Consider the following 19,639-nt stretch of genomic DNA (forward strand, 5'->3'; position numbering starts at 1 on the left):
AGCTGGCGCCTCACCAGCCTGCCCTGCCACCCGCACAGCTCTCCCTTTCAAGTGCTCAGCCCCAGGGGCCCCTCCCTGGCCCCCTTGCCCCCCACTTGGCACCCCCACAGAATGAACGGTGGCCCGGTCCCTTCCCACCTCATAGCCTGCAGTATTAGCTACAATCCAGTTGCTGCTGGGGGTTATGTGAGCGGCTCCTGGCGCCTCCACCCTGTGGGACTCCCGCTGTGTTCCCCCTTTCCTGGGCTCCCTCTGACCCCTGTCCTCTTCCCCGACCCCCTCCATACACTAACCCAGCCTGGGGTGGGCACACGGAAGAGGGGTGTTTGCAGCCCTGCACTAGCCCGGGGAGGGGGCAGTGGGTGCTCCTCCTGTTTTCTTTGAAGCTCTAGGCCTGCTGCCCTCTGTCCCCCGGAACCCCTTCCCCCTCTTTTGTCTAATTCAGGGACTTTGGCTTGAGCCCCCGACCTCCTGGTGAGGAGCACTCTGTTGGTCTGCACTTGGGGGAGCTGCCCCCTCTTCTCCTCCCCCTGGCCAAAGCCCACTCCTCTGGGGAGGCCGGGAGGGAGGAGGCAGGCAGGGGGACAGAGCAGACCAGAGGGCCCTGGGCTCAGGGCTGCACGTCGGCAGGGATGGATGGGTGGACGCAGATGCCCCCGGAAGCCATGGGGAATGGGGTGGGGGGTGGGGTGTCAGGGCTTCCCGAGCTTTGCACTATTGGGGCACAAATGTCTTAAGCAGTGGGGAACCTGCCACTCCACTCTGACCCTCAGCCTGCCACAGCCCCTGCACGCACGCACGCACACACACACACACACACACGCACACGCACACGCACACAGAAGGCAATGCCACGCCACCAGCCCGGGCAGGGTCCTTCCCCTCCATCAGGTGTCCGGCCCGGCCAGGGCCCGGGGAGCATCGTGTCAGCTGTGCATGTGCCTGCCCCGCCCTCCGGGCCCAGCGCTTTGCCATCTTATTTCTCCTCTCTCTCTCCTGGGGCACTGATCCCGTACCCTCCAGTCCCTCGGGAAGCCCGGCCCCGCTCCGTGCCGAGGGGCCTAGTGCAGTTCCTGACCTGTCCGCTTTCCCCCTTCCTCTGCCATAGACATGCTGGCCCCCGCCCCACCCGTTCCCCCTTCATTGTCACGGGATGTATGTATGCGTTTCTCTGCGTGAATGTGCGCGTGAGTACACGGATGGGGAGAGCCAGGACTCAGGAGTGCCATGCACCTGCTCTAGCGAGGCAGCTGTCCCAGTCCCTGCTTCGGAGTGAGGGACAGGGCCCTCTCCTGGGGGCCATCGGTGCTAAGGAGGGGGGTGGCCTTGCCATGGGTGCTTCGCACACCTCCTCCAGTGTTGGCCCGGGGCACTAGGGCAGGCAGGCAGGGTGGGGCAGCAGGTGCAGTATCTGGGGGGTGGGGGGACTGACTGGTTGCCAGGAGTAGGCTGAGGGCCCAGGCAGGACAAGGGGGTGCCAGAGCCATGACCACTACCTGCCCCGCCACCCCTCTGCATCTCAGTACAGCCCTCCCATCACTTGCAATACACATACCTCATCCAGCCTCCTCCTGCTGGGACCTGGGCAGGGCACGGCGGGGGAGCCCCCCTTCCTGGGCGGTGCGGGTCTGCAGGGCTGGGAGAGGGCAGGGCGGGTGACAGACACCGGCCAGCCACAAGGGGGACAGTGCTTCCTGCCCTGGGACCTCCAGGGTGGGGGTGGGGACACTGCCCAGAGGCTACTGAATGTATGAGAAGCTGGTGCTGGGGTGGGGGGAGGGGGTGGTGGCCAGAAACAGGGAAGGAGGCCAGGCCCACCCCGGGAGGGGGCACTGTTGGGGGTGACTTGAGGGGCTCCTACTCCTGCCCCACGCTGACAATCAGTATGTCTGTTATGTGCGATTTTTCACCCCGTTTGTTTTGGGTCAGGATTTTAAAGAAAGATATTTTTATGGTAATTGTTGCTCGTCTATTTTACTATATATTTATGTAATAAATATATGATGAAAATAACCCCCTCGGGCACCCCCTTAGATTTGTGTGCTGTTTCCCTACAGCCTCCCCTCTGCTGGCCAACCCCCCGCCCCACACAGTGACCAGATGGAGAGGTGTCCCCCGGCCCCCAGACTTGGCAGTAGTTTCCCCCACCCCCAAACAGCACACACCACAGAAGCCAGCTCAGCTGTGAACTATTGGATTTGAGACAGGAACAGAGCAAGTCAGGGGGCCAGAGTCGGGGTGGGAGAGCCAGAGAGGTTTAAATAGGGGAGGGTGGGAAGCGTGGTGAAGGGGCGGAGGGGAGCAGGTATTTACAAGAAGGCTCAGGGGGCCAGAGGCTCATCTTGGAATATTTTATAACAATATAAATAAGATTCTGGTTTGCTTTTCCTTTTCGTCTCGTAAAGGAGAGAGAAGTGCAGAGTTCGATTCTGTACAAGGGGGCAGCGGCGGAAGGCCGGCCGGGCGGGTCACTGGGCGTCCACCCGGAAGGACAGCAGCTTCTCGGAATGCATGTTGTTCAGGGTCCGCAGGTCCGGCAGCTTGAGCAGCAGCTTGGTGAAGCGGGAAGTCTCCGAGGGCCGGTTCTTCAGCACCAGAGCCCGAAGAGCCCGCAGCAGCGTCTCCTGGAGGTGCTCCACCGAAGCGGAGTCCTCCATGCCCGAGCGGTCTGTGGAAATGACGACAGCAGCGAGACAAGCTCCCTGAGCTCGGAGGAGGAGGAGGAGGAGGAAGAGGAGAAGGAGGAGGAGAAGGCGGAGGAGAAGGCGGAGGAGAAGGCGGAGAACGACCCTGGGGTCTTCGAGGACCTGCCAGGCACTTCGGCCGCTCCCTGAAGCCCCCCCAGCGGCCCTGCACGAAGGAGAAGTTGGGCCACACGAATCTCCTCCTCCCGAGTCTCCTCCCTGCATGCACACAGCGCAGATGGACCACACAGCATGGCCGGTGCCCTTGCCTTTGCTCTGTAGTTCCCTTTGCCTGGGATGCCCTTCCCCCTCTGCCTGGCACCATCTTCCTTGTCCTTGGAGGCCCCACTCAAGTGTCACCACCTTCCCCAGTTCCCCCAGGCAGAAATAGTTGTCTGTGCTTCTTTAGTTCTTGCTTCTATTGTGACACTTATCTCACTGTTTTATAATTAGTCGGGCATGAGTCTGTTTCCCAAGCTAGACTGTGTCTCAATCATGTCTGTATCCCCAGTGCCCGGCACGAGGCCTGGCATAGAATAGGTACTCCATAAAAGGTGTGTTGAATCCGACTGCGTCTGCCTCCTCCCGGGTCAGGCTCTCGAGCTTCCCCTACCTGCGGAGACCAGCACCACGGCGGTGAAGAGGCCCAGCTCCTCCTCGGTGAGCGCCAGGGAGTTGAGCTTCTCACTGAAGTCGAACATGGCGCTGAGCAGGTCTCCCATGCCCATGGCGCCCAGCTCCTGCAGGCTGTAGGTGGTGCGGCTCAGGAACATCACCGTCTGGTCCTTCACGTTGAACAGCGATGCGAATCGCACCATTAGCACCTGGAGTTGGGGCAATGGTCCTGGGTAAGGTGGGAGGAGCCACTGCCACAGCACCCGGAGGTCTGCCAAAGGGTTTGGTGGTGCTGCCTTAGATTTGTCAGGGGTGGGGGGTGAGGGGTGAGGGGTGGGGTGGGGGTCACTGGATCCACAATCAGTGCACCAGCAAGGAAGGGGAGCATCCAATGGCTTGGGATAGGCACTTCTAGAATGGGGGGAGCAGTGCACCCCAGGGCATTATCTTCATGTCACAAGTTGCGGTCAGACACCAGCTGAGATGACAGAAGTCCCAGCCACCCAGAGGCGGGAGTCCAGGGTGTTCTGCCCTTCCCTCAGATACTGGGTTCCAAGGCCCTTCAGAGTCTCCGCCCACCCGACACCCAGCCATTCTGCTGGGTTCTTCCCAAGGTCACGCACCTCGAAAGTGCCAGCCTTCAGCAGGGTGACCTGGTCGTGCTGAGAAAGGTCACGGAAACCTGGGATGTGCTTGGCAAATTCGACCACCTCTCGCACGGCGGGTGTGAAGCTCATAGAGAAATCCTCCCAGATCTCCTGCACGGTCCGGCCGCTGCGTCCATGGGGGTACATGTTCATGGGGCACGCCTGGGGAACAGCAGTGAGGGGAGGGCGTCAGCCAGGCCAGCCTGGGCTGGGGGCCATGGCCCCCAGCATGGGTGGTTCACCAACAGCACTCGTGCTAGCTGGAGGTGCCCCGCCCTGGCCCTCCGTACCCCGGGCCCTCACCAGCAGGACGGTCTTGGAATTGCCTTGCCGGGGACTGTTGGCAGGTGCCTCGCCCTCCGGGGCTGCGTACACATGGGTGGGGCAGAGACGGTGCCCGTTGCTGTTGGGCTGGTGGCAGCTGTGGTGGGCAGGGCCAGGCGGCCAGGTGGGAGGGTAGGAGGAGGGGGCCTGGCGTAGGCCATTCAGGGCCTCGTTGTGATGCTGGGCAGCCGAGGCACTGTTGTCATTGGGGACAGGAGGACAGCACTGACTCTCCCAGCGATGTGGGGTGGTGGCCAAAGGGCTACCCGATGCATGGTTGGCATTGAAGTTACCAGGCGAGGGTCCCAGCTTATCATGGGCATAGGTGAAGATCTCTCGATGGGCCCGGGCCACCTGGGATATCACATCCTCCACAGTGGGCTCTGGGCTTGGGGATCGGGGTGGTGTCAGCTGCTGTGGGAACTGGGAGAAGCCCACCAGGGGGGAGGGAGCCAGAGCTGGAGGTGGGGAGGGGCCCATGGGGCGGGAGGTGGGGTGCTGGGTGGGCGAGGTCTCCAGTGGGCACTGGCTGCTCAATTGGTTGTTGGCCAGGTTCATGGCACTCTGCATCTCAGCCAACATGCGCTGCTTCTCCCGTTTGGGGATGCGCCCGAAACGCACAGCTGCAACAGGATGAGCCGTGTCAGGGAGTACACACGCATGTGCACGCTAACACAGCTCTTCTCCTCAGAGGAGCAAGACCCTGGAGGCTGGGGTTCTGCATCCTACTAAAACCAGCAAGGCCACACCCATCCGGGGTTTTCCAAGTAGGATGTCCAGTGGGCGGGGCTCCACTCTCCACCAATGGGAGACAGGGATGTTTTTACCCAAGCGGTAACACATGGGTACGCTCCATGCAAACGAAACTGGTACCCTGGGTCTCAGTCTGGGACCATTTTTTAAAGGAGGGATGAAGTCAAATGCTGGGTGGAAGGGGAGAGGAGGATGTGGGTGCTGCAGCCCTCACCGTCTCGAGACATGCCCACGGAGAGACACTTCTTGAAGCGACACTGCTGGCAGCGGTTGCGGTTGATGCGGACAATGGAGCAGTTCTCGTTTTTCAGACACCTTTTGTACTGAATGTTCTGCTGGATGCTGCGACGGAAAAAGCCCTGGAGGGGAGTGCAGGGGTGGCCAGTGAGCATCTCTGGCTGGCCTGGTCAGGTCCGGGGGGAAGTTGCCGGGCTGCCCTCTCCCCCACCTGCCTCACCTTGCAGCCCTCGCAGGCGTGCACACCATAGTGGAAGCCGGAGGCCACGTCACCGCACACTTTACACAGAAGCACCATGCCGTTGAGCTCTGTAGAAGATGGGGGAAGAGGCATGTCTCTGTGGCCCAAGAGGCTTCCTGCTCTGGGGACCCCCATAGGGAAGGAAAGGGGGGGCTCTGGAGTGTGAGGGCACTGAAATGCCCAGCCTGCGCTGGACAGGGCATAGTGCCATTCCCGAGAGACCCCTGAGGCCAGGTGGCCCAGCTCCCAGCCCAGCCTGGCCTCCTACCCCCACCCCCACCCCGTCCAGCTGCTCGGTGACTCACTGGTGATGTTGCTGGTGCTCTTGCTGGGAGACACTATGCTGCTGTCCTCCATGGCCACTTGTAGACCCCCTGGGGGGCTCCCATTGTAGGAGGAGGAGGAGGAGGATGAAGACGAGGAAGAGGAGGAAGATGGGGAGCCATCCTCACTCAGGCTGGGTGGGATGCTCCCAAAGGAGCGCGAGGGATCCTGGGTGAGGGAGCCCGTGGGCGACGGTGGGAAGTAGGTGAGGCAGCCCTGGGTCAGGGACTGGAAGCTGCCGTTGGAGCTATCGCTGTAGAGGGACTCAGGGCTGGTTCGGCTCGGGGAGGAGCCGCTGGAGCCAATGTAGGTGATGACGCCACCTGGTAGAACACAGGAGAAGGGCAGGTCGGCCACCGTGTCTTTGGTCCTAGGGTCCCACCATGCTCATCCCCAAAACACTGCTCCTCTTAAAGTTAACCATGTAGACCCCTGGCCTGGGAGTTAATAAGCAACGCCCCAACACATCCTAGACCTGGCATGGCCGAAATGTAAGTGCAGTAAGGAATTCCCACACGGGTCAGACTCGGCCACTCCAACCTACTCACAAGTCACAGCAGGGCCGAACCCACAGCCCTTGCACGGCACAGCAGCTTCTGCTTTGGGTGTGAGGTGTGACCCCAGTAGTCACCTCACACCCCCTGCTCTGGACGCTTTCCTAGGGAATGTCACAGCAACGATGAGCTGCCAGAGGCAGAACTAGGGCTGACCGGACCAGATAAATAGCTAAGGGGCACACACAGTGCCCAGTCTCCACAAACAAGAACTGGGTGCCAGTTCTAACACCAAGCCCATTCCAGGGATGAGACCAAACACGTGAAGGGATGGCTAACCAGCAGCAAAGAGCTGATGTCTTACAAAGGCAAGGATCCCTCCAAACCAGGAGGCGCACTCTCAGAAGATACCTCAGGGAAGGAACCAGCCCAGTCTGGTTCCCCGGCCTCCGAAAGATGAGTCACAGGGGACTCTGGATCGAGGAAGGACAGCGGCATGAGCTGCTGTGGAGTGAAGGACAAACTGTCCAGCCTCCGGCCCTGGAATTCCCCCTTCCTGGTCTCAGCCAGGTGACAACTCCGGTTTTCTGGCCACTCAGGGACTTTGGCCCTCTGGCTACACTGCCAAGCATGGGTTCCGCTCCCATGGTATGAGCAGAACTAAAAGGTGACCTGCCTGCCATATCCCTGCCAAGCACCTAGTTTGGCCTGCCAGGGGGCTGGGTGGGAGAAGGGAGGCTCCCAGGACACGTGTGATCTGCCACATGCCATGCCCCTGTGTCTGCAGAGGCACATGTCTTGCTCACCCACTGACACACACTCCGCTGGGCAGGGCAGCCTTAAAAATAGCTCAAGGTTGGTCAGGGTGAACCCAGGTCCTTGTAAAATAGTTGCACAACAGAGCAGCTCCTAGAGTTTCAGGGCTGGGGTGGGGGATGGGATGGGAAGCCGCTGGCTGGTACGTGAACTTGACCTACTTTACCCACCCCCGAAGGGAGTGAGACCTTCGTCGAAAGGGACTTCCCACTCTCAAGTGAAGAGGCTCCACGACAGAGTCCAGTTCTCACCTATCGCCACCAAGGGGCTTTGTGACCTAGGGGAAAGAAGGTCTCCTCTCTGGATCTCATTGTTTTTTTCTTGCCAGGTGAAAGTGTGGTGCTTCAGTAACGGGGAGAATTGGGAAGGCGGGAAAAGAAACTGGGGCCCAATGCAGTACAGTGAAGCAGGTGCAGAAAGAATACAGTGAAAGGACGAGGACCCTGGAGAAGGTGGTTAGGTGTGAGGTTCCTTCGGAAACGTAAACGTGAGGCCCAGAGGGGTCCGGGTGGCTCCCTCACCCCGCCTCCGTGATGGAGGGAAGGGGCCAGGCGGGCAGGAAAAAGAGGCAGGCGGGGGCGGTGAGTCAGCCCGCTTCACCCAGATCTCGGCTGGGCGGGTGCCCGGTCCTCAGCCGGCCTCACGTCCCCGCTCCACGTGTGCCCCTCGCACGTGGCTCCCCAACGAGGAACCCCAGAACTCGAGGCACCGCCCTCTCCGCGCCCCGTTCCCGCCTCGCCCCGCCCCTCCTCGGTGTCCTAGGTCGTGCGCCCAGCCCAGATCTCAAGCTGGGCCGGGACAACCTAAGGGAGGAGAGAAAGGAACACGCGTTGCCAGGACAACCGGGGGCGGAGCTCATTATGTAACCGGGCCGGTAGGCTGCGACCAATAGGGTGGCGGCCATGGCTTCTGCTGAATGAAAACAAACGCAGCACGTGGCCCCGGCTCTGCAGCCATGTGAGCGCTCCCGAGCGGGTGCTCTGGGTGCCCTCCCCGGGGCCGAGCCCCGCGCTCCGGCGTCCTCGAGTGCCGCTCCTGACGGTGACTGAGGATTCCCCCGTGAGATACGACCCGTGTCCCCAGCCCGCCTGTCTTGCTTGCCCCACTGCTTCTCAGATTGCCTAAAGCCTCGGGAACTAGAGGCAGGGGAACCGGAGCGAGGCGGTCCAGAGCTGCAAGGGGAGGACAGATGGAGGGAGTTTCAGGGCACAGCTCCACAGCCCCTAGCCCCCCTCAACTCCAGCTCACCCCTGTATCCGCTCGGCATTTCCTCTAGCCCGGGGATTCTGGTCCTGCGGGCTCAGGGGAGCTTTGGGGCTCTGATGGGTGGGTGCGCTTCAGGGCGCATTCCCCACCCGAGGGCCCCTCTGCTCCCTGGCAAATCCCGGGCCGGAGGGAGTTATCAGGTCCTCCCAGAGCTCCTCTGGGTATGGGGAACCGGCGGAAGCGGGGCGACAGTGACCAAGCAGGGAGGGCCAGTGAAGGATCTCATACCTGTGTTGTTGTTGGAGTCCAGGGTCGTCATGTCTTTACTGGCCGAGAGCAGTCATTCAAACCGGACCTCGAAGCACACTGGAGGTTGCGCTTGCCGCTGTCCCCCGCTGGGCACTGGCTGAGGGTGGGGAGGGGACCCCGCAGCTCGCGATCAGGATCCGGGGCACCCCGCAGCCGCAAGGTTTCGGGGTGGCCGGACTGCAGCTCTGCAGAGACGTCGGACGCGGAGCCAGCCACGGAGCTCTGCTTTGCATGGGAGAAGCAGAGGAAGTGTGTTGGGGGAAGCAGCCCGCAATCCCTCCGACTGGAAGCAGCAAGGAGGGTCGGCTCTCTGCAGTGCACCGGGTGCCACTGCAGCGCTGCAGCGTAGCGAATCTGGAGCTCCCGGTGCAAAAGTCCCAGAGGGAGAGAGGTTGCAACCAGGAAGTAAGTAGGTGATGGGAGAAATGGGGCACCCAGGCGCAAAGAGGAGAGACGTGTGCCCTGCTACGTTCCCTCGGCAGCAATATTTCACTCTGGCAATCTCAGCCGCCTTTTGCCCGAGCCTTTCCCTGGGACAGAGGACTCTGCGCAGGCGCCAGCAGCCCAGGGTTCCCGGGCCGCACGCGGCACTGGAGGAGGTACCATGTGATCCCAGGGAGCGCCTCGTGCCCCAGTGACACACTTTTCCAGCCGCCGGCACGTTGAGCCCCGTGCGCCTGCGCACTGCGCGGACTGCCGGGATTTGTAGTCCACGGACAAAGGGGCGGACCGCGTCTGTTTCCCCTTTCTACTCTGCAAAAGTGCTTGCTGGAAGCGGGGAGGAGCTGAGAGCGGAGTGGGGTGCCGGGTGGAGTGCGCCGGAGAGTCAGGGTGGCGTATTCGGGCAGCCTGTGAGGCAGGGGCATGTGAATTCCTAGGGAGGAACTGTTGGCAAGCTCGCTACTCTGGGAGATCAAAGCTAGCAGCCCCTTTCTGCAAACCTTGGAAACGTGAGGGCTTCAACGTGATTGCAGGACTGACCTGGCCCTGAGGTCACTGGTGACACAGGCAGAGACAAGGCGTGGGAAGGTTTCCCAGTCAAGAGCTGAAGCTGCCTTGTGACACAGCCCCAGAAAAGCAGCGTGACCCCCTTTCGCTTCTGCTCCATTTAGGGAGGATGCCCAGAGAGAAAGGCGTGTCCTGGAGGTGGGGATGTCCCTAGGGACTCCCTGGTTGCTTGTACACCTCCACCCCCACCCACTCGAGGTGACTTTGGGGTGAGTCATTTCCCTCAGTCTGGGAAGTTAAAAAGGACAGCAGAGAGGAACTTGGTGGTGAAAGTGCTTTCAGACCCTAAGTGATGGGGGAGAGGTGCAGCAGGGGCCTGGGGACAGTGACACCCACCTCCGCCTTCAGCGCTCCAGGGGAGTCTATGGATTCCACAGAGGGCAACTTAGAGGGCAGCGTGAAGACCACCTCCCCCCCCCCCAACTGAAGATGAAAATGAGGCTTAGAAGGGACTGGCCCAAGGTCAGACATTCATTGCTAGTGTCATTGGCTCACCCTGAACATCATCACAGAGATGGTGGGGAGATGACCAAAGGACACATTGGACAGGCCTCAGAAATGGCCAGTTTCTAGCCAGCCATGGTGGTGGACACCTGTAATCCCACCACTCTAGAAGGCTGAGGCAGGAGGATTGCAAGTTCAAGCCCAGCCTGAGGAGTTTAGTGACTTAGTGAGACCCTGAAAAATGGGATGTAGTTCAGTGCAAAGGCCCTGGGTTCAATCCTCCATACTGCAAAAGAAAAAGTCAGCCAGCATTTCTCTTCAGAGCAGCCGGAGACCCAGGGGTGAAAAACAGGTTTCCAGGCCTCAAGCAGAGGTCTGTCCTCTTTGAGAGCTGGAGTTGTGTGAAAAGATAGGAGCTCCCTCACACACCCAGGTAAGGCTGAGCCCCTGCCCTCCTGCCAGGTCCTCAGTTCCAGTGTTTTTAGAAGGGAAGTTTACCCCAGTAGGAAGCCCTCCCTACAAGGTCATGGGCCACGCTAGGGGCAGCATTCTTGATGGAAGCCTGGGAAATATGACAGCCACTGACGAGGCAGAGAAGGTAATATGGGCTGGGCGAGGTGGCACATGCCTGTAATCCTAGCACTTGGGAGACTAAGGCAGGGGGATCCCCATGAGTTGGAAGGCACAGCAAAACTCTGTCTCAAAAAGCAGAGAGAGGAGAGAGAGAGAGGGAAGGAAGGAAGGAAGGAAGGAGGGAGGGAGAGAGGGAGGGAGGGAGAGAGGGAGGGAGGGCGGGAGGGGGGGAGAAAAAAAGAAGAGGATTCTTTGCACCTAGGGGTTTGAGACCAGCTGCAGCAGCATAGTGAGACTCTGTCTCAAGGTTGACCACCAACCCTGGACTCTCAGCAGAAGTTGGGCTCCTTGTTCCAGGGCGAAATGGGGCCCGCCCTGGCCCTTGGGTCGGAGGTTGAGAAGCAGCTACAGAGTGTGGGAGGGATCGGGAGGGGCCAGGACAAACAAGGAAAGAGGCTTTTCAGGAAAACTTGGTTCTGTGCTCAGCCTCCACCCACGGGCTCTCCTCCCAGCAGCCAGTGTGTGTGTGGAGGGTAGCTAGGGGCTGAGTGTCCCTGTCTGGCACTGCCAGCTCTCTAGGACCTTCTGATTCTGTCTTAGAGCCAGGGCCAGGACTGGACTCAGAATCAGGGTCCCCAGTGAGGTCTCCACTGCTCCAGCCCCAGCCTGGCACATGGTTCCTTTGCCCTGGGTCCTCCCCGGGGCCCACTGCTCTGCTGGCTTTGGCAGGCTCCGTGGTCCTGCCCCTCCCTGGCCGCTTCCGGGTGTCAGTCCTAGGGAAGGAGCAGGGGTCCAGGCCCCACCCACCCACCCCAGCATGAGGAGGAGGAGGGCACAGAGGCAGCAAGAGCTGAGAACGGCGGCCTGAGTGGACAGGAGGCTGGGTGGTTTTGCAGTCTATCTGCAGTGTGAAGGCCTTCCTCTGCACTTTATATAGGGGCCCTCCTTTTTTCGGTTTTTTTTGTTTGTTTGTTTTTTGAGACAGGGTCTCCCTATGTAGTTCAGGCTGCTCTTAAACTCACTGTGGAGCCCAGGCTGGCCTTGAACTCGAATCAATCCTCCTGCCTCAGGCCCCTGTCTGCTGCAATTACAGGCGTGCACCACCAAGCCTGGCTTCACCTCAGCCTTTAAGCCAACTAGTATATCTCAACACAACTGCCGTCCCCTCCCACAGCTGGACATCCTCTGGCCATCTTCCTTTTCTGCTTCCTCCTCCTCCTTTTGTGTATGTGTGTGGTGGGGGATAATGGAGACTGGACACAGGGAACTTGTGATCCTCCTGCCTCAGCCTCCCAAGTAGCTAGGGTTACAGGGATGTGTCACCACACTGGCCCCAGTTCACTTCTAACACACACACATCATTCCTCGAATAGCCAGACTGAGCCCAGAGAGGGAAGGGACGCAGTAAACTGCTCTGGAAGGCCCAGCCCAGGACCCACAGGGGACACACCTCCCCTGGGTTCCACAGTCCGGGATGCAGGGGCTGAGCTTGTGCTGAGTGGCTGTACTGGATCTTTGTGTGGATTCGCTGCATGGGGAGACAGCGGCTACAGCACAGGGGTGGGACAGGGCTGGAGGCACAAGGCTGGTTGGATCCCAGACTTACTCTTGTAGGTGGTTCCGTGTCAGTGGGCGCTGCCCTGTGCAGGTCCTTCGTGGCCTACTTCCCGGACCAACCGTGGACCGACTTGGGGTGGGTCCTGCTGGAAACAGGTGCCTTCCCATCCCCCTCCCTTCTCTCCAAGGGGCCCCTGCCCCGCCCTGAACCTGTAGGAACCTGTCCGTCCAGGTGATGAAAACTGGGACAGAAACCCAAGGATGACCCCAAACAGAAAGCAGTTGTCACCCAGGACAGCTTCCTTCCCTGCCCTCCTGAATGCTCTTCCTGGTCTGTACCAGGCTGGCCAGGACTCTGTAGCCCACCCAGAGCCACAGTGTCTGGGGAGAACTTTAAGCTATGCCAGAGAGGGGCCAAGTCTGAGCTGCTTTGTTCTTTGGGGTGAAGGAAAAAGAGAAGGAGAGGCTGAGCCAGGGAGGGGTTCCATGGGTGCATTTTTGGTAGGGGGTGGCTGAGACAGGATCTTGCGATGTTTTGGGGGTTTTTTTTTGGTACCGGGGATCAGACTTGGGTCCTTGTGCTTTTGAGGCAGGCGCAGGAACCACTGAGCTACATCCCTGGCCCAGGATCTTGGTATGTAGTCTAGGCTGGCCTTGAACTTGCCTCCATCCTCCTGCCTCAGCCTCCCAAGTGCTGGGATTACAGGTGAGTTCCGTCACACCTGGCTTCAAGGGTGCATTTTACCTTAAATTCTACCTTTACCTCTCAACTGCTCTTTCCAAGGAAAGGAAATAAACAATAAGGACATTATGCTATGTACTTTTTCCACAGTCTCTCATTTAATAATCACAACAGGGGCCGGGATTTAGCTCAGTGGTTTCGCCATCTGCTGTGCAAGCGCAAGGACCTGAGTTCGATCCCTGGTACCAAAAAATAAAAATAAATAAATAAATAAAATAATAATAATCACAACAACCCTATGCTGTAGGTTGAATTCTTATTTTAGACTTGGGGATACTGAAAATTACAGATGTTTAGTAACTTGCCCAGGGTGCTTTAGGGACTAGGTGATTTGTCTTGAAACTATTTATGTAGCATTTAGGTTTCTTTCTTTCTTTCTTTTTTTTTTTGGTACCAAGGATCAAACTCGGGTCCTTCTGCTTGCAAGGCAAGCGGCGGAACCACTGAGCTAAATCCCCGGCCCTATGTAGCATTTAGGACTGAGCCAGGCATGGTTGACCACCCTTGTAATTCAAGCCCTTGGGAAGCTGAGACAGGAGGATCACCAGGAGTTCAGGGCTAGCCTGGGCTCTATAGTGAGACCTAAAAAAAAAAAAGCCTCCTGGGGCCGGGGATTTAGCTCAATGGCACCATGCCTGCCTTGTAAGCACAAGGTCGTGAGTTCGATCTCCGGTACCAAAAAAAAGCCTTATCAAAGAATGATGGTGCTGATGGAGATTATTGGAATGTCTGAAGCTCCTCGGTCCCTCTTGGGATGACCACTCTGGTGTCACAGTGAACGTGGCAGTGCTGAAGATGAAATTCCACCGCCCTTCCCAGAAAGACCGGTAACTCCAGGTGGCCCTTCTGAGCCGAAAACCCATCCTATGTGTTTCCCAAGTAATGATGGTGCTCGGAAGTGAGGTCTGTTACCAAGAACAAACGGGGCAAGCATGCCTTGTTCTCAGCCCCTTAAGAACCTCAGCTTCCCAGAGTCCCCCCACCTTTCTGAGACAGGGTCTTGCTATGGAGTTCCAAGCTGGCCTCAAACTCACAGTGGTCCTCCTGCCTCAGCCCCCTGAGTGCTGGGATCACAGCTGTGCATGTACCACTGTGCCCAGTTGAGAGGCGCTCTCTCTCTCTTTTTTTTTTTTTTTGGTACGGGGGATCGAACTCAGGTCCTTGAGATTGCAAGGCCGGCACTGGAACCTCTGAGCTAAATCCCCGGCCCTGAGAGCCTCTCTTTTAATTCCAACGTTTCCTCTCAAGCTCTTCCCTCTCTCCACCCTACATTCTTCATTGTAAAGGTAGGAGACCAGGATAGGTCCAAAACTCACATCAACCTGCTGAGAACTTCCAAACAGACTGCTCTAGAGGTGTGTCGCTGAAGCAGGCAGCTGAACTCCTCCCTGCTTGAACCCCTGCACTTTGGGGTCTGTGGCTGGTGATGGGAGAAGGGGTCAGGCCCCGTGAGAGCCCCTTGGGACTTCTTTCCAGGGGATGCTGAAGAAACGTACTGGTTGGGGGCCATCAAGGATAGCCAGGAGTTGAGCCCAAAGCCCTGAGGAAGGAACATCTGGCTGTGTATCTGCTTGAGCAATCTGCACTTCTAGAGCCAACGCCCTGGATCGATGTTTTTTTCTCTTTTTGAAGGAGAGTCTTGCTGTGTTGCCCAGGTTGGTCTCGAACTTGTGATTCTCCTGCCTCATCCTCCCAAATAACCAGGATTACAGGTGTCCACCACTGTGCTCAGCATTCAGTGCTTCTTCAGCAGATGCCTTGGGGAACTAACTCCAAGTGGGGGGAGCCTGTTTCCAAGCCTGGGTGAAGAGGCCTGGACCACCCTGGGCAATGGGAGATAGCTCTGGAGGACCTCTTCTTTGGCACCGGCTTCCTCTTCCTTGTCAGGACAGTGGTGGCGAAAGGCCGAAAGTCTCACGCTGTGCTTTGTTATGCTGCAACCAGAGCCAGGGGTGCTGGCATCATCTGGCCTCTGCACCTGCCTGCAAGCTGTCCTTAAGCCTTTGTAGTCCGGGGTGCAGGGGCGCGCGTGTGCGTGTGTGTGCGCGCGCGCGCGTGTGCACCCGCATGCGTGTGGATGTTGGGATCCCTGTGCCCCTGCCTCTGACCCCCCCCCCCCAAGCTGCATCTCAAACCAGCTCTCTCTGCAGCTGCCCTGGGAGGCTTGCGGCGGCTCACGACCGGCCTCGTGAGGAGGACCCACCACAGAGGAGCTGAGGCCGGGGAAGGCATCAGGGCTGCAGCTCTGGGAGGCTTACGTAAACACTGGCTAGGCGGAGGAGGGAGAGGGGGTGCGGGGCTGCCCCCGCCCCACGCAGGCTCAGGCTCAGCCCGCGGGGAGAGGAGGAAAAGGAAGGGCTGGGGGTCCCTCCCACCCCCCTCCCACCCCTCACCCAGGCCTGCAGCTGGAAGGGCTGCGGAATCTCCGGGGAGGCAGGCAGGGGAAAAGAGAGAAAAGGATGCAACTTCACAAATTCGGGATCCTTCCCCCTCTTCTAAATTACGGGGTGGGGGGAGGGGAGAAGCAATTTGCCAGAGAGATTTTCAGTGCCGCAGGAAGGAGCTTCGCCTCATTAGAATGCGCAGTTTGCACCCTGGAAAAAAAAATTGTGCTGGTTGCAAAAATGCAGACGCGAGCGTGTAGGGGCCCAGCGGAGATTCAAAAAAAGAAAATGAGAAAAAAACGCTAGCTCCGCAATGCAGGATCTGCGAAGTTTGGGCGCGCGGAGGGAATGTGGGTCGTGCGCACTCGGTGTGTGCTTGCTCCTGCTAACCTACTGTCCGCCTGACTGCAGCGAGGGGCACCGGGCTTGGAAACCGGGTCAAGGCAGGGCCGGCGGAGGGCTGCAAGTGGGGTCCGGGCCTAGGGTGCCGTGTGCACCGCATTCGCTCCGCACGCCAGACACTAGGCAGACACCGCTTCCCCTTCCTATGCAGCGACCTCACCAACCACTGCTGTAGGCAGGGCCTTGCCCTCTGGTGCCCGACCCCCAAAGCTGTGAATTGCCTTTGTTCTCATCCTGAGGTGGGCAGCAGGTGCCTGTGTGTGCCACGTTCCTTCCTAGAAAAAAGGGACGGGCTCCCCAAAATGTGGGGCCCTGCAGGGAAACCGAGTCTGGACTCTGGGCCGACAGTCAGGCTGGGGTGAGGCCCTTTGTCCTTCGGGGACCCGGGTGTGTGAACCCCATGCGGCTGTCTGGGAGGAGAATCTGACTGGGTCAATCTTGTTTCCTTGCTGGTGTCTGATCTCCTGTGGCTCCGGAGGGACCAAGGGGAGAGAGCAGGATACAGGGCCAGGAGGCCAGAAGGGAGCCCCCTGCCCTTTCGCTCCGACCCCTCCTGTCTCCCTTCCCAGCCACTGGAGGACAGGGCCCTGTGTTTGTGCCGGCTGCAGGCTCACGCGGGCCGCCCGGGTCACATGGCCGGGGCATGTGCAGCCTGCTCCATTTCTACCACAACAACTCGCTCATAAACAGCCGGCTGCCGGCGGTGCGGCGGAGACATGTGCTCGAGGGGGTGGGGCACGTGGCCCTGCCGAGCGAGCAGTGAGCAGGACGTCTGGTGGCTCTGCTGCCTCCCCTCCTGGCAGGGCTGCCTCGCCACAGGAAATTCCTAGTGCTCCCGTGCTGCCGCCACCACGGCAAAACATGTTTTGAGGGAGTGATTTTCAGGAAGCAAGGAGTCAATGAACCAAGTGCACAGAGCAGGATCCTCAGCCTGACACCAGCCTAGCTCGCCCTGGCCCCAGCTTTCTGAGATCCCTGCACACCCAGCGGGGAGGGCCGAGCGCAGTCTCGAGCTAAGTCTCACCTGCTTCTTCCTCCCAAACTGCACAGTCAGAACCATCCAGGTCCTCAGGATGAACAGAATTTGCATGGGCCAGAGATTTAGCTCAGTGGCGATGCACCTGACTCACAAGTGCAAGGTCCTGAGTTCGAGATCCCTGGTACAAAAAAAAAAAGAATTTGCCAAAATGATGCTTCTCAGGATCAGCATTGCCAGAGATGCAGATTCTTAGGCCCCTTCCCTCTGATGGAATCAGATTCTGGGCCAGAGCCCTTCCTGGTGGTTCTGAGGCTCTGAGAAACCATCAAAATAGATCTCATTCCATCCTGAGAATGTAGCCCAGGATCTGGGAATGGACCTACCTTCCCCCGTCTTCGCTTCATCTCAAAATTCACCCAGAGAGCTGGGTGTAATGGTCCACACCTGTAATTCCAGCACTCGGGAGGCTGAGGCAGGAGGATCCCTTTGAGTTTGAGGACAGCCTGGGCTATGTAGTGAGTTCAAGGCCAGCTTGAACTACATAGCAAGATCATGCCTCAAAAACAAACAAAACAGGAGCCGGCGTTTTAGCTCAGTGGTTCCAGCACCCACCTTGCAAGCGCAAGGATCTGAGTTTGATCCCCAGTACCAAAAAAAAAAAACATGGGGATTTAGCTCAGTGGCGCTCTGCCTGCCTCGAAAGTGCAAGGTCCTGCATTCAATTCCCAGTACCAAAAGAAACAAAACAAAACAAAAAGTTCAGCCAGGGCCAGGGATGTAGCTCAGTGGTGCTGCCACCTGCCTCTCAAGCCAAGGTCCCAAGTTCGATCCCCAGTATCAAAGAAAAGCTCAGCCAGAGAACATAACCATATTTAGCTTGACTCAATACGAAAAAGCACCCACTGAGCACGTCCTATGTGTGAGGATCCTAGAAATGGGGCAAACGGCACAACATCGTGGAGTCAGGAGCTGCTGGGGCCTCAGAGGAGAGTGGGGGGTACTGAGGAAGAAGGCAGGAAAGAGAAGGCTAAGTTGCCCTCCATCTTGCCTACTTCCTTCCTGTCCTGAGTCTCCTATTCCAGTAATTGATTGTGGTTTCAAGTGTTTCGAGGCTGGAGGTGAAAATGGGTCCCTTGTCTATTTTTGCTGGCCACGAGGACCACAAGCTGACTATAGCCTTAGGCTCTTGACTCCCTTGGTACAACTAGAATAAGGGACACACGCGCACACACACACTCTTCAGATCTCTAAGCCAGGCAGGGGCAGGGAGAGCCAGTAAAGGAAGGAGGTCCTTGAGCGTTGGAAGGTCCCTGGGGAAAATGAGTTTGCCAGACACTAGGCAAGAAAAGCCTTTCAATGGGAGAGGGTGGGGACCGCCCTGGCCTACTCTGGCTTCCTGAGACCCAGAAACCTGCCTGAAGAAGACGAGGGTCCCGAAGGCAAATCCCAAAGGCTCCCAGAAGTGAAAGCGGAGCCTGGAAAGTGAGTGGAGAATGGGGGACAGGCAGCACATGGGGTTCCCTTCCACAGGCAGACACGCAGGGAGACCAGGGTGGGAGCCACAGCCAGCCTGCTCCTCTGCCTTCCTGTTCATCACCAGTGGCTCTCAGGCATCTCCTGATGGTGTCTGAGCTCCACCAGCTGACTCCTAGTTCTCATTTTGTCTTTTTATTCATTCATTTTTTTATTCATTCACTTTTTTTCCCCTTTGACTTTTTGAGACAAGGTCTTGCTATAGTTCAGGCTGGCCTTGAACTTGCAGCAATCCTCCTGCCTCAGCCTCCTGAGGGCTAGGATTACAGGTGTGCATCAGCACGCTCAGCTCATTTTCTTTTCTTTTTTTTTTTCGAGCCACTCTTGCTATGTAATCTAGGCTGGTGTTAAACTATCTACAATACATAGCCCAGGCTGGCCTCGAGCTCATGATCCTCCTGATTCAACCTCCAGAGTGCTGGAATTACAGGCAGGCACCGCCACACCCGGGTTTCCTGCCTCTTCTTGTAGGAACACAGCTGTTTCTTCTCTTCTCTGCAAGGCTTCCTCTCCTTGCCCGAAAGGCCCAGGCCCCAAGCACAGCCCGCCCTGCAGGCTCGGCCGCAGCGACCTACATTGGCCGTCTCCGAGGGCGGGGTGCGGGGGCTGAGGTTTCAAGACGAGAACTGGGAATCTGGCACAGGACCACGGACGATGACGTCAGGCGCACAGGCTGCAGAGGTGGCTCGGAGCGACAGGGGGCGCCACGGGACTGAATTCTTATCAAGTGATCGGCAGTGTCCGAGTATTCTCCTCCCCCAAATGCAAAACCATTGCTGCGCAGTGACCCCCTGGAGAGCAACCAGAGGTCTCTGAAGAGGCCCCTCTCTGCGTTCATGAGATCAGGGTGGTGTCTGAGACTCCCCATTCTTGCTGAAATCAACAAGATTTCCTTGCTCTTAGTTTTGTGTGTTTGAGACAGTCTCACTATGGAGTTCAGGCCAGCTTCAACCTTGCATCGATCCTCCTGTCTCAGCCTAGTAAGCGTTGGATTACAGTCTCGACCATTATTTCCTTGGTCTTGATGTGGACTGGACAAATGAACTTAGATTGCAGCTGATTTATTTCAGGGAAATGGAAGCTGAGTTGAGGTCAGAGATGCAAAAACCTGCTGACTCACAAAGACCAGATGGTTCTTTGGACCCAAGATTCTGAGAAGGCTCCAGAAGGAGTGCCAGGGATGAATGCTCGTTTACAACCCCCGATCTCAGGACCCTGGCAACTGAGTCTCTCCTCCCAACGCCAGGCCTCTGCAGTGGGAAACCAGCGCCCACTGTAAGACACAATGCCCAGGATGCCTGTGGCCTCCAGATCGTGGGCGTTTTACTCTGGCAGGGAAATCTATAGGTGGTGCTGACTGCAGACGA

At 58.2% G+C, this 19,639-nt stretch overlaps 1 protein-coding gene across 2 annotated transcripts; it reads right to left on the reverse strand.

Annotated features, from left to right (window-relative positions):
* Positions 1 to 2,178: 2,178 nt before the first annotated feature.
* Positions 2,179 to 9,329, reverse strand: Nr1d1 (nuclear receptor subfamily 1 group D member 1). 2 transcript variants are annotated; one of them, XM_021240368.2, is made up of 9 exons: positions 8,630 to 9,199; positions 7,387 to 8,307; positions 5,807 to 6,148; positions 5,481 to 5,569; positions 5,238 to 5,382; positions 4,250 to 4,893; positions 3,923 to 4,108; positions 3,298 to 3,508; positions 2,179 to 2,668 (listed from the first exon to the last, which is right to left on the reverse strand). In XM_021240368.2, the coding sequence occupies exons 3-9, from the start codon at positions 5,856 to 5,858 to the stop codon at positions 2,469 to 2,471; spliced, it is 1,527 nt and encodes a 508-aa protein (XP_021096027.2). In that variant the 5' UTR covers positions 5,859 to 6,148; positions 7,387 to 8,307; positions 8,630 to 9,199; the 3' UTR covers positions 2,179 to 2,468. The 2 variants fall into 2 exon arrangements, with proteins under 2 accessions (XP_021096027.2, XP_004859514.2); XM_004859457.3 differs by lacking the exon at positions 7,387 to 8,307 and having other exon boundaries at positions 8,630 to 9,329.
* Between the last annotated feature and the right edge of the window lie 10,310 nt (positions 9,330 to 19,639).

Source organism: Heterocephalus glaber, unplaced genomic scaffold (assembly GCF_053883595.1).
Source record: "Heterocephalus glaber isolate CG9 unplaced genomic scaffold, H.glaber_assembly_v1.0 deba00001773, whole genome shotgun sequence".
Taxonomy (NCBI): domain Eukaryota; kingdom Metazoa; phylum Chordata; class Mammalia; order Rodentia; family Bathyergidae; genus Heterocephalus; species Heterocephalus glaber.

Bases quoted from the DNA above. Each gene is read 5' to 3' on its own strand.
- Nr1d1 (XM_004859457.3), bottom strand. From the start codon at position 8,660: ATGACGACCCTGGACTCCAACAACAACACAG. The intron at 6,149-8,629 runs GTATGAGATCCT...GTGTTCTACCAG, and splicing joins GGACTCCAACAACAACACAG to GTGGCGTCATCACCTACATT. The intron at 5,383-5,480 runs GTGAGGCAGGTG...ACTCCCCTCCAG, and splicing joins ACGCCTGCGAGGGCTGCAAG to GGCTTTTTCCGTCGCAGCAT.